The 14232-nt window shown below is 42.1% G+C and overlaps 1 protein-coding gene across 2 annotated transcripts in view; it reads right to left on the bottom strand.

Annotated features, from left to right (window-relative positions):
* LOC138295276 (zinc finger protein 471-like) overlaps window positions 1-14232 on the bottom strand; it is a 59488-nt gene that overhangs the window by 32382 nt on the left and 12874 nt on the right. Inside the window, exons 2-5 of one of the 2 annotated variants that reach the window (XM_069233472.1) lie at window positions 10896-11047; window positions 10274-10400; window positions 7997-8110; window positions 2263-2358 (exon numbers count right to left, since the gene is read on the bottom strand). In XM_069233472.1, coding sequence (XP_069089573.1) covers window positions 2263-2358; window positions 7997-8110; window positions 10274-10400; window positions 10896-10919 — 361 coding nt within the window. In that variant the 5' untranslated portion in view covers window positions 10920-11047. The remainder of the gene's footprint in view (window positions 1-2262; window positions 2359-7996; window positions 8111-10273; window positions 10401-10895; window positions 11048-14232) is intronic. The other variant, XM_069233473.1, reaches the window with a different exon arrangement.

The following is a 14232-nucleotide window of genomic DNA, read 5'->3' on the forward strand; positions in this document are numbered from 1 at the left end:
TTCAGATAAATCATGTTGATGGGAGGAATTTTATTAAATGTCTCAACAGAAGTAGCATTCGTTTGGTGCAAACAAGCCCAAGGATTTTGCTTAGAAGGGCAGAGGCTGTGGAGAGGTCTTAATGGACTGATTATCTTCAGAGCGAGATCATGACACAAACTTGTTCAATGTCCATGTTTTCATTCTTCTAGAATTGCTTATCTTTTCGTCACTCTTGGATAATAAGCCAAGAATGGAAATGTGGTCAGATCCACCCGACTGTATAGGGGAGAGAAGCCTCAATATTAGTACAACCCGGGAAGCAAAAACTGTGATTTGGGTTTGTCTCGCCTTATGGACAATTTGGAGAGTTATTTTCAAACTCTCACTAGTGGACCTGAAAATAGGTAAGCGCATCACTCAGTAAATGCTGAGGTGGAAGAGGAGCAGGAGGACAAGGGCGCGCAGCTCAGTGTAACTACAGAAGCAGCCTCCAGTGACTCACATCAGAGGGTCAGACGAACCAGCAGCGGACAAGAATACACCACGGCAGGGATGACACACGTTGATTAATCTCCTGCGACAAACATGCCAACGCGCTCTGAAACAGATAACACCAAACCACATGTTGAATTAAGCTCAGAAACACTTGAGACGAATCAGATTTACCAATCTACTGCCTGGGGATATGGGGTGTCTTAAAATGTCAAGAAGAACACAAAATAGAGGAACATCAAGGAGCCATGGAGGAGGCAAGATCAAAACTGCTGCACATCACTCACTGGCCACGTGTAAAGCTACTCACAAGACAGCGGGATGAACCATGGTCACTTGTTGTTGTAGCAATGAGCACTTGGTAGCAACTCAACACTTTCCAAGGGGCAGTTGCAAGAGAGAGTGGCATTAGAGGAAAATTCACTTCTCGTCGTACGTAGACAAACTGGTATTTATCAACTCTAAGGTCATGACCAAACGCCGTACCCTGAGTGGTATTGGTAACCTAAAATAAGGCCCAAGTGGATGTTTGATCAGTTACTCCAATGCAAGAGGTTGTGGTGTCCTCTACTCAGATGAAATACAATGCTTTCCTCCCTGCTCGGATCTAAGACGATGTGGTGCCCTCTACTATGAGCCAAGAAGTTGTGAGCTGTCTTTTGTACTGTGACCAAAAAGGCTGTGGGGTGTTTTCTACTGTGACCAAAGAGGCTGTGGGGTGTTCTCTTCTGCGACCAAAGAGGCTGCAAGCCGTTCTCTTCTTCTGCGACCAAAGAGGCTGCAAGCCGTTCTCTTCTTCTGCGACCAAAGAGGCTGCAAGCTGTTCTCTTCTTCTGCGACCAAAGAGGCTGCAAGCTGGTCTCTTCTGCAACCAAAGAGGCTGCAAGCTGGTCTCTTCTGCAACCAAAGAGGCTGCAAGCTGGTCTCTTCTGCAACCAAAGAGGCTGCAAGCTGTTCTCTTCTGCAACCAAGGAGGCTGCAAGCTGTTCTCTTCTGCAACCAAGGAGGCTGCAAGCTGTTCTCTTCTGCAACCAAGGAGGCTGCAAGCTGTTCTCTTCTGCAACCAAAGAGGCTGCGTGCTGTTCTTTAGTTCGACCTAAGAGGCTGGGTTTTCCTCTGCTTTGGCAGAAAACATGAATCCATTCTCTATTCTGAGCCAAATGTTTGTGCTATCCTATGCCCCATCCAAAGCATTTGCAATGCCCTTTGCTGAGAACCAAAGTGTCTTGCTGTCTGCTAGTCCGAATCTAGAGGTGATAGCCACTACTGTTAAAAAAAAAAAAAAAAAAAAAAAAGAAGAAGAGGTGAATCGGAGCTCTAGCTGGACACAAGAGATGGTGCCGACATCTCCTCCAACCCAACAGGCGGTGGCAACTTCCTTATGTACAGTTGACATCAGGGGCAATAGATGCATCTAAGCGAGCTGTGCCTCAACAGACCCTTCCACTGAGCATCAGACAACATATGATGGGTCCCTTGGGATTTACAACTGGATCTGCCACAACAGGCCATATGCCTTCCAATCAAAGAGAGCAATATCTTTCCACAGGAAGCTTCTTAAATTACTACCTCCTCTAAGCTGTCATCTGACCAAGGCTTAAGATGCTCTGTGTCACTAAATTACTGACAAACTGTCATGAAAGAGTGAGCTCTGCAAGTGAAGTTACTGCGTGAAGCAAAACACAAAGCTATTTAAGGGGACAAACTTACAAAGGGTTGTGCATTATTTGCGTATAAAGGCCAATTCTGGAGATATTGCACCTATTCAACAGAAGACCTCATACTTACTTGTGTAGGGATCGCTTTCTCCTTCTGAATCCACCAGAATAGGTTCGTCGTCCACTTTAATCCTCAACAGAATGTCTGGTGTGAGACCTGCCTGACCTACAATTCAAAGAACATTAAATCTGTCTCGCTGCACCCAACACTGGAGATAATGGAATTACTTTATAGCAACATAAACAGGTCACAAAACACTTTCACACAATCACCTCTGTTCTTCCTTCTCCAACTCAATGGACGTTGATGTGGGGCACCTCAGAGATTTTCCTGAGAAGTCATGTTTTTTGCATAACTGGCAACTTGCTGATTGGTTTGATTTCTGCATCCTTCTCCAGACAGTTGGGGATGGAGAAAACAAAGAACTGCACACCCTGGCCCACACCTTGCTTCTATCAGCGGTCGGTGAGTTACTTTTCTTAAATAGATCATTAGCAGTACCGCAGTTTTAATATCAACGTGGAGGGCATTTAGGGCCATATATACAAAGCTTTTGCAACTCCTAAATCAGCCGCGAAATGGGTTGTGACTCCAAAAAGGTGAGCTTGAAATGTATCTAAGAGGTTTTCATTCCCATTAGCAAAAATAGCTATGCGATGTTTAAGCTATTTCCAGTCCCAAAGAAAATGATTACCTACTACAGATTTCCAAAGTGCATTTCTGAATGGTGTGCGTTCATGGTTTGAAAGTTACAAAAACTGGGTTTTTAGCGTTCGCAAATGAGCATCAAGTGGGACTAGTCGGCGATAGGTGCCACGGCTGCTCTGTACACTTTTGTAAGGAGAACAAGGGGTTTTGCTTCACCACAAGAGAAGAGAAGACAAGGACAGAAGCAAATTTTTAGATTTAGATTGACTTTATTTCAGCAGACTGGGGAGGAGATTTATGGAAAGTACAGGCTAAGCAGCGATGGTATTTTGGATCTCATTCCAGAATTGGACCTAGTGCTACCTAGGGACAGACACAGAATGGCGTCTATACCTACACACGTGCAGGTCCTGTGCTGCCGTCACCTTTTAGCCTCGGCAGCTATGAGGGCGCAGAAGCCACAGTAGGAGGTGTTTCGCAGAGCTCACTCATGTGTTTCTGTAATGTGCCTGTGCAATGCTGCCTCAAATGAACAACTCATTGCACCTGCAAACAATCCCCTAGAAATGCAGCAAACAAAAGTAGATTGTTCTCAAATTGCTCGTTTTCCATAGGTTGTAAACTGTGTTGATGGTACACATTTAAATTTGTTCCACAAGTATAACTGAATATTTAGATAGGAATAGAAAGAGGAAGCACTCTTTAGAATATACCAATAATATGCAATGCAGTCTGTTTAATAACATCCTTTTTAGTTAAATTTCCCGGGTGTAGACGATTTCTACATTTTCAGACGATGTGGGCTATGCAACTGCTTTTCAAGAGGAGACTTTACTGATGACTTCCTATGAGGTATTTATTTTAATGTATAAATATTTTTTAAATCTATATTTGTGCTGATTTAAACTGTACTATTATGTCTGCATTGGGTGAGTGCATATGCTCCTTAGATCACGACGCCATACCTGAACGCTGGAACATGTAGTCAAACAAGATACAATGCTGCTCGCAGATCAACCAGGGCAGTGACTGAGCGTACATTTCGCTGCCTAAATACAAGTGGTGGTCCTCTTCAGTACTCCCCTGAAGCGGCAAGAAAAACTGCAGCAGCCTGTGCAGTATTACACAAGACTGGCGAAAACACACCAAAACAAACCATTTCTAAGGTAAGTGTATTTATTAAAATCTTTGTAAGGACTCATAGTCCAAATGTTGCTATTTTTCCATGTTCATTCACAGGAAAGAGGAAGAAACAGAAACAGAGGCCATTTTGCACAACCTGAACTATGAGTTTACATTGAAAAGCAAAACGTGGACCTATTTTTTAATCTTACTAACACATCTTTTAATGGCTGTTTCTTAATCTGCTTCGAGTTGGTCTGCCCATATATGTCTCAGCCATGTGTCTTCTCTTTTAGCAACCTAGGAGTATGAGTACCTCAAAAACATATGGTTAGAAATGGGGTCTCCAGTTGGCAGAGGTATACACCCTTGTCGAAGCAGGGACCACAGTCCTAGACAGGGTAAGTCACACAAAGCATGATGAAGAGACAGTGTTCACTTGGCTGTTCATGGATAGAGAGGAGTCCAGGATGATGCCCAGGTTGCGTGCGTGGTCCGTGATTTACAAGAGCAGTGGGCCACCAGAAATCGTTTCAGGACAATTACGAGGATCTCTGTCTTGTCTGAGTTGAGTTTGAGGGAGCTGGCCTCCATCCAGGAGGAGACTGCTCTCATCCCGTTGTGGAAATTTATTTTTGCCTTTGCAGAGTCCTCGGCGTAGGAGACTATGTTTAGCCCGTGTTGTTTGATGATCTTGGCAAGCCGGGGTCATGTAGATGTTAAAAAGCATCAGGCTGAGTGAAGATCCTTGGGGTACATTTCACTCAGTAAGTTGCAAAATGTGATTTTTTAACAACGGCTACATTTAAAATTAGTACATCTGACCTTTGATCTCCTGCGCTCAAGATTTTAAACAGACTTATTCATGTTGTCAAGTATGCAGGGACACTTATTAACTACTAAAAAGTTTCTAAAGATTTTACACTCAGGATGAGCTCTTTTTTTATATTTGGGACATGTTGAGCTTCAGTCTTCAATAACTACTCCACCAAAGGTATTCTAGTCAAATTGGTGTCTCTCTTTTCCCACATGTTGGGAATTGTAAAGGTATCTGTGGTTTGTTGTTTCTGAGAAAACATCAGAAATGTAGCAAAATATTTTTTTTTTGCAAAACCTGACCAAAAAGGGCTATTCAAGAAAATGTGTTATTTTTTCTAAAAATTGCATTAACAAAAGTTTTCAGTGCTAAGATCACCTTCTTTTCAGCAATCAGAAAAAAGGGAGAGTTGTTAAAAACAATCCAGTCACAATTTTTTTTAAACTTTTTATGTGGCAGGCAGTGGACTTTGTGGACGGAAAGAGGAGTGCAACACATGGCTGTCTAAAAACGCTATACATTTCTAAATTTAGCAAGGGGTAATTTGTGTTTAGTTGCCCATGGGTTTTATAAAGAAAATAATGGTTAGAAAAAAAAAAATCAAAATTAAGTAGTAAAAATAGAAAAATAGAGGGAACAATGTTTTTGTCTATATGGTTTTCCACAAAACCTTACCTACAAAAGTAACATACTGTTATGTGTGTTAGCGTCCGCCAGACACAGAGACTTATGTTTGTCAGCTGTCCGAAAAAACACCATATCCAGAGCTATCGACTGAGCTGTGGTTTATAATGATTATTTATTGTCTTTCAACCATGCATCACTTCATAATGTAAAATTTGATGAATGAAATATGGGTATGAAGGAAAGCTATGCATTGTTTTAAACATGCCCAAGTATTAATTAAAGTATAGGCGTAGGTGTTATTCATACCACTTTGAATTTGTGATTACCAATGGCATCTGGTAATCTTAATGCTATTTTACAAAATGTGCTTTGTGCATACTGGCTTACATTTGGAATTCGAAAATGTAGGCAATTTGATACACAGTTGATATTCCCACACCTTTCCCCAATAAAACAAAAATACAGCACGTATGTGAGTGGGCATATCAAACGGGACATATAATGCCCAAAAAAAGCACCAAGACTAAACTCTTAAATACTATATAAGGGGTAGGGAAGATAAGATACTTTGTGGCCAGCACCCACTGTACCCTATTGAGGCAGATTTAAAAACTAGACACATGAGGGAGTCCACGCTTATGTGGCTTGAGTGGGTCCCATTGCTTTTTCTTAACCAGAATGCCCAACAAATATAAAAAACTTACTAGCATCGCAGAATTTGCTCAAATTTGTGATGGAAAACTAAAGAAGGTGTGGGGAATCCACAAACGTCCTAACACCCAGAGTTCCCACACTATTCCAGTACAAACAGCACTCCACTTGTGTGGCTGGACCAGAAAACTTCCATGTAGAAACAAAGATTTTGCCTTTGCATTTCAATTATTCAAGCTGGTGGGTAGCTGTGGTATTTGGCCCAGAAGACAGCCACCACCAGGGAAATCTGACAATCCAAGACATGTCTGAAATCTAGGCATGTGGAGGAGTTGAGGGTAGTGTGAGTTGCATGGATCTAAGGTACGTATTCTTACGTAGAATGCACTGCAAATTTCACACCTATGCCCAACAACAGACTTCCTATTTCCACGGTGGAAGGCCTACCAACCCTGGCCATTTTTTTACATAACAGGTTCAGGGCCCAGCTGGTGAAATCTGCCTCCTGGGGATGAGGGGGCTACAAAGAGCATATGGGCCCCCGTGGTAGAGGCACAAGGCCTGATTACAGTCCAGGCTGGCACCACCACCACCCCATTTATAAACTAAAAAAGCAAACCATAATGCCAGTTGGTGCTCTGGTGTCCTGGTGTGAAGACCGCAATAAATTCCTCAATCTACCTCCCAGGTATGCAGAAACACTGGGGTCCCATGGAGTGACAGGTGCAGCCTGTTGCCTATATGGGTCAGTCCCTTGCCAATATCATTTGAAACCTCTAAACAAGTAATCTCTGCTCTCAAGTGCAGCTTTCTGACTGCCAAAACCCCAGTTAAGCAGATTAGGGGGTTAACACCACAATATAACCCCCAGGAGGAGGAGTCATCTTGCCCATTTGAGGGCTACTACTTTCCCACAGGTTTCCTTTCCTATACGGGTGTGCAGACCTCATTTGAGTCCAAATGTCCTACCAACTAAAAGTGAAGGAGGGCTGATACCAAACTCATCTTTCTCTGGAGGTCAAGGCAGGAAGATAACACCGACCCGGTGTCTTCTTTGATGAAAAGAACAAACACTCCACTAGTAGTGAAGACGCGCTGCATCCTGTTTTTGTTCAGTCTTCCAAGGTTACATGAAGTCTACTGATTTCAAGTCACACACTACTGTAGTCATTGCGTGAAAGAGCCCCAAGAGACAGCAGGAAAGCAAGGGGTGTGTGTCAATCAGGCAGGTTTAAATCTACTTTGAGCAGATGGATGGGACGAAGGTTATCTGCTAGCCACAAAGTACTACATTTATGTGAGCAACTCATACAAATGAGTATATGTAGACTGAAAAGTCACAATCTTCTGCTGCAAACACATGGGGTCCAAACAACTACCACTGCGGCTACCAAGCAACCGTAAACCAACCAACCATGCACACACACATGAACACACAAAAAAAAAAAAAAAGAAAACAGTCTTCACACATGTCCTACAAATGATGAAGCCAAGGAATGCTGCTCATGGATACTGCACAGACATTTAACCGGGAGACCCCAAGGGCAGCCCATATTCAGTGTTGGGGGGCAGAATACACCCCCACTCAGAAAGGGGTACACCGTGGGTGTCCACCAATTACCAGAACTCAATTCGGATGATGAACCTAATATTAAAACAATGCCTCATCTACAGTAAACTCTAATCACCGTCAAGTTTACTGGCCCGGAAACCGAGGGATAACTAAAAAAAAAAAAAAAAAAAAAAAAAAAAAAAAACAACACACTCCGGGCACATTGGCACAAAATGTATGGATTCAAACAGCTATCGCAAATATGAAGTTCACCAAAATGCATCTCAACACTAAATAACTAACAATATAATTCTGAGACCTCACTCTCCCTCCAACATACAATTTACAATACAGCCCGCTTAAATCGGTGCAGAACGGTCACTGACCTGCGGTGAAACTGTGACCATTCTCTTTCCTCAGCAGACTGGACTGATCCAGGTGAAACGCCTTCTTCTCCTTCTTAACTCGGAACAAAGCCTCCGGGTTGAGAATAGCATAACCTGGGACAAAGGAGAGATAAAAATGCTCAGGGAACGCAAACAGTTTTCACAGAGCTTACAGAAGTGTTGGAAAACATAACAAGGAAGTTCTGGAATCCACCACTACTGGCTACATCAGCCCAGACAGTGCTAGAATGAGAAAAGTCAACAAAAGAGGATTAAGTGAAAACTACACTTCGCAGCCTAAAACCCAACAAAACACCAGGCATGGAAAGGTATATGGCTATATTTTACCAATCATTTAAAAGCCTTGTTCATATATGTTACAGTTATTTGCCTCATTCTCACAGGGTGAGGGTATCACCAACACTATAAGGGAAGCAGACATTTCCTAAGCACAGAAAGAACCCAAGTGAATGCAAATTATATAGGCCTACCACTTGTGCTAATACCAATGAAAAGTAATTCACCAAACTCATAGCAAACAGGTACGGTAAGGGCATGCCTCTGCTTATAAACCTGGACTAATCAGGTGCCATCAGTACACAAGGTCATGACATCAGGATACAACACTAGGTATCACACCCCATTAATAAGGAAGCGCACACTATACACTTAGGTGGTATTAGAGATTTCAATAAGAATAGTTTCAGAAATGTATGGAAACTGTAGGAAAAAAAGGTTAAACAAGCAAATACCCACAAAATTAGTGTAGGGGAAGAAAAGATGCAAAGTCGGAAAAATGTCAGACATCCATCAAGGTCCTAAATGCATCCCGTCCTGAGAATCACAGTACAAAAATATGGAACGTTGGAAATGGCATCACCTTAAAGACACCTATCTAAAGATGAATGGAATTACCGAAACTGTGGGGAGGAGGATGAGATATACACGGTGGCCGTGTGCAGACTTTAAACCACTTACAAATAAGTACTGGCTATGCCAATAGGTCTTTCTTATATGTGAATATACATTCAAGAGGAAATGTACAACTGCTCAATAGCACAACAAAGCCAGACCCATTGGCGAAAGTATCGGTTCATCACACAAAAGGATGGGTTCCTGAATGACCTATTATTATTGGTGTCTCAGGAAGTCTGTGAAATACAGAGTTGGGAAAGACGTCTATGCCCAGGGGCTAAAAAGGGCACATTGGAAGGACAGTACTGGTGCCTACCAGCCCTAAGGTCATTGCACTGGGAGGTTCAAGCACGCACGGTACCCAGACCAAACTGAAACAATCAATAACTAGGGGAACAACTGCACACAGACATACGTCACTAGCTGCAGCCGGACTGAACTGCCAAGGCTCAGCATATGGATAATGGCAGGTGTAAGTTACTTACTGGGATATATAATGAAGAAAGTGAAAAATGCTCATGTAAAACTTTAATGTAACACAAACGATATGAAACGAGTTCAAGAGTTGTCATTTGCTCTTGCCCGTTGCCAATGTGACCATACCGCGTACCCACAAATATTCCAATAAACATAGAAGAACAGGATGCTGATTCCTCAGAGACAGGGTGTTCTGGGAAGCTTATTAACTACAGCAAGAAAGAAAACCAGCATTTCTATTTGGAAAAAGGCACATGCGGAATTACGCCAACTTTTCCCAAAAGTAATATTAAGAAAAGCTTTCAGTTTAACCAGTAAAAAACACCATTCTACATTTGTGCCACTTTATTTTCAATATGAATTCTATTAAGACATTGAGAACATCCATTAATGCGAATATATTATGGCATGAAGAGAGTTCACTATAAGGTTAACAAACAGCCTGATTTGTAAATTGAGTTTCCCCTGGGAGACCTGCCACCAAAATTTTCATGTTAATGTCGTAGAATTTCAAACTGATGTATTCAAGAGATGTTGGTTTGAAACAACTCCCAATAAACTATTCAAATAAAACAATAATGACACTACATTAAAAGACAGACGGGATTTTACCCAAACATCTCTCTGCTATCTTCATATTTCTCAGAGACTACAGAGAACAAGCTCCCACTTTAAATCAGTAAATACATTCAGAATTCCGTTCATGGAGCCACTGTTTTTAACACCCTGGCCTTTCATTAACTCAGCATGTTGTGTTCAATATTTGGAATAAAAGGAAGAGAGATTTTGAAACATGCTTGTGCGCTGAAAGTTGACATGCAAACAAATAAAACAAATGCCGGTACCAACAAGCATTGAATATATTAATATAGGACTCCCCCCTACCCAGCGAGATAAGGGCTGTGTGAATCTCTTCCATCACGGTGCGGTACAGTTCCTTCTGCCATTCCTCCAAGCACTTCCACTCCTCCTCCGAGAAATACACCACCACATCCTGGAAGGTAACTAAGATCTGGAAGAAACACAAACAACTCTTTTCTCCAGTCTCTGAGATATTCAAGACCCACATAACACATCCAATGCACACAAACATAAGAACACCAACAATATAGACTCAACTCTCTCATCAGGATGGAGTAGTAAACATCCATCTCTTTGCAGCTGAACACGCCAGGGCCTAAGTACTGTCTGAACATACGTTCGCTAAGGTGTCCCACGGAACCCTACAAGTCGCTTCCTGCTGAGGTACCTGTCACTACACCAGCCAAGTTATAGCACATTTTTGGTACATGTGTTGCCCCCATTTTCTGGGGTTTTGTGGAGACGGCGGTCAGCACAAGTGCCGGTAGTCACTGCGCTCCAATAGTCATGTAGCCCGGATTACAGAGACATGCCTGTGAGGCTGCGACTGGTGCGGTCATTACCAGCACCCTAATGCATCTGACGAAACCTCGCCCTCGAGACTCTGCTACTTCATGTTAGATTTCTTTTACTGACCAGTGTTTACCTGATCGGGATCCAGAAGAGCCATGGTGTATTGCGAGGCTGAGAGAAGAAGTCTGTGAAGTTTGGCTCAGGCTTGAGAATAGTCAATAACCATCATCTGTGCGCTGGAGTGAGATTTTAGCCATCTCATGATAGCTAGGGCTCCCCAAGGTCCTGGAAAAACAAAATCACATCATGAAGGCTACCCTACCAAGTTATGTAGAAGAGCATGGAGACAGGGTGAATGAGGCAGGGAGCTCACAGGAGAGCAGGGGTGTGGAATTCCTATAGTGCGATGCCCAGGACATATTGTTTAGGGTCAAGGACAACAAGTTTTCTTGTTTATTTTGTCCTTGGGACAAGTAGGCCAAACCCCCTGCAGCACAAACCCTTTGACTGCAGTTTACAGGGAAGGGAATTGTCTGCAGTCGAGGTAATATTTGTGTCCACATGTTAATTCTGTTCAAATTTGTATTTACGGTTCATTAATGCCAAGTCTTTATTATTAGGACGAGTGTTCTAAATAAATCCTGTAAGCTCACACTGACAGGAGTTTCAACCAAAAAAAAAAAAAAAAAAGTGTAAAGACAGGTTTGTGAAGTTTAGCAATATGAGGCCACGTATAATGCTTCCAGAATGCTCTCTGATTAGATGCAGGTTTTTGCAGAAGCTTGTAAGCAAGACTGGTGGTGCTTTGTTTTCAAAATAAAATGTTCAGGAAAAAAAACACCAGTAGAAAAAAATCTTTTAATTACTGTGAAATTATAGGTAGTATTTCTTTAAAGCAACATTTAGTAAAGCGTGTTGATGCATGATAGTATATCCAAAAAATATTCATATTGGATAATCAGTGTAACCAGTTTTAACAAGATTATGGGAAACATGAAATTAAACAAGCATTGGCAAACCCAAATGCCCAACACTGGTGGTCAGTCTTTTGGTTTTCTCAATGCGTGTCTTGTTTTGACATGGCTTTTGTAAAACTTTACTGTTGTGGAAGTTACCTGACCATTAAAAAAAAACATTGACAAAAATCTAAACAAAAAAATGTTTTGCCACAGTAGTTCCTAGCACTGAACAAAACTGCTTTGTGTGCCAATATGTCCCTTGTGGAAGAGCAGCATGCTGCCAATCACAGTAAAGCCTGCTGACAGATAGATAGAAAGAGAAAGAGAATGTCAATAGAAACAAAAGGTCTTGGTTAATGCAAGACCTAATTAGGGGTCCAATTCTTAAAGAAAGTCACAAAGGTGCACTCATGGTAAATGTATTTGGATTTGTGCAGAATTATGACTCATTATTTCGCAAGAATTTACAGAAGTACGCGAGGAAATCGTATGTTTGGAAAATATTTGTGAACTGAATTTTAGCATGCAGAAATATGCATGTGGAGATTTGCTCATGTGAAAATCTATTGAGCGTTTACAAGTTCACTTTCCCTCAAACCAATTTTTTCCTAAACCCTGGAAGAACTTCCACTTCTGCCCTTGTCAAGTAATAAATGTCCAACATTTCTGAGCATGGGAAACGATTGGCGAAGTGCTGGTGAAAATCCTTAAAGCATGCAAGTTAGTAGGTTTGCACACACTCAAAGGCATTCCAACCCTCTCTACATAAAAGGGATCTTGGGTCATCCTCATTCAGCCATTGGCTTATTTTGCTCTGGAACCTTTACCCGTTAGTTTGAGACATTCTCAATCACATCTTCACTCCGCCCACAGTATTTTAAAACCTTTGCTTGCTGCTTGGGTATGTCCTTCTGCCTCCAGTGCAATGCATGAGCGACTATTTGATAACTGATACCAGTTGACAAGCATCCCAATAGCAGTGGAGAGAGAGCACTGACTAAAAATATAGAATCTGAGTTGTTTTTCTGAAGCATCGACTTTTCAGTGACTTTTTTGTGTGCTCGCTACCGAGTGTTGCCAGGCACATAAGCACTGGCAAATCAATAAATGTAACAACTGTATGGATCTGTGCAGTACGCAAACAACAAACATACTAGCGTTGCAAGTGCTTGTTAACTTTGTGACAGGAAGTGACAATGTCGACAGACCAGCTCTGATACAATTGTAGAATATGATTGGCTTAGGGGATGAAGCAAGAGTAAAGACATGGATAAACACTGGAAGAGTGATGGCTGGTCACTGAAGGAGAAAAGGAGTGATATTTGTGCAACAGTATCAGAAAACTCCAATGACAACACACATGGGTTATAGCGAACTTGAAAGTAATCACTCCCTGTAGGAGCAGATCCAAGGCTGAAGCCTGCCATACTGTGGTGCAGAGGAATCAACGTCTCAAAGTTATACATTGCATTACACTCACTAGAGGATATGGGTGAGGTACCCATTAGATGAGTAGACTGAGGAAGTAGTATTTTAAGCATGTTCAGATGATGGGGTGCAGCATAGAGGTACCAGGACAGGATCTCATGTGGTTTCTTACTTGGTATCACACCAGGCAGAGAGGAGGACAGGTCACCACATCTATGGCAGTACTGAGGCACATGGATCACAACTGAAAAACTGCGAAAACATTTAAGTATCAGGAAACAGCCCTTGGAAAGACCAGATGGACAGGGCACCACACAGGCAGTGAATCAAGGCCTGGAGATACTACCACAAGATCTGAAAGGCTATGGACAGAGCACAACACCTTGGATAGGGCAGATGGATTGCTCACTATACCAGAGAAGAAATGGAGGCAAATGAAGTACACCTGTGTAGGAAGTTGGCTCTGTATGTGCTATTTCAAAGTAAGGAATAGCACGCACAGAGTCCAAGGGTTCCCCTTAGAGGTAAGATAGTGGCAAAAAGAGATAATACCAATGCTCTATTTTGTGGTAGTGTGGTCGAGCAGTAGGCTTATCAAAGGAGTAGTGTTAAGCATTAGTTGTACATATACACAGGCAATAAATGAGGAACACACACTCAGAGACAATTCCAGCCAATAGGTTTTTGTATAGAAAAATATTTTTTTTTTGTTTATTTTAAGAACCACAGCTTCAAATTCTACATGTAATATCTCATTTGAAAGGTATTGCAGGCAAGTACTTTAGGAACTTTGAATAATCACAGTAGCATATATACTTTTTACATAAAACACATTTAGCTGTTTTAAAAGTGGACACAGTGCAATTTTCACAGTTCCTGGGGGAGGTAAAGTATTGTTAGGTTTTGCAGGTAAGTACACCACCTACGGGGTTAAGATTGGGGTCCAAGGTATCCCACCGTTGGGGGTTCAGAGCAACCCCAAAGTTACCACACCAGCAGCTCAGGGCCGGTCAGGTGCAGAGTTCAAAGTGGTGTCCAAAACGCATAGGCTTCAATGGAGAGAAGGGGGTGCCCCGGTTCCAG

This window comes from Pleurodeles waltl, chromosome 5 (genome assembly GCF_031143425.1).
Source record: "Pleurodeles waltl isolate 20211129_DDA chromosome 5, aPleWal1.hap1.20221129, whole genome shotgun sequence".
Taxonomy (NCBI): domain Eukaryota; kingdom Metazoa; phylum Chordata; class Amphibia; order Caudata; family Salamandridae; genus Pleurodeles; species Pleurodeles waltl.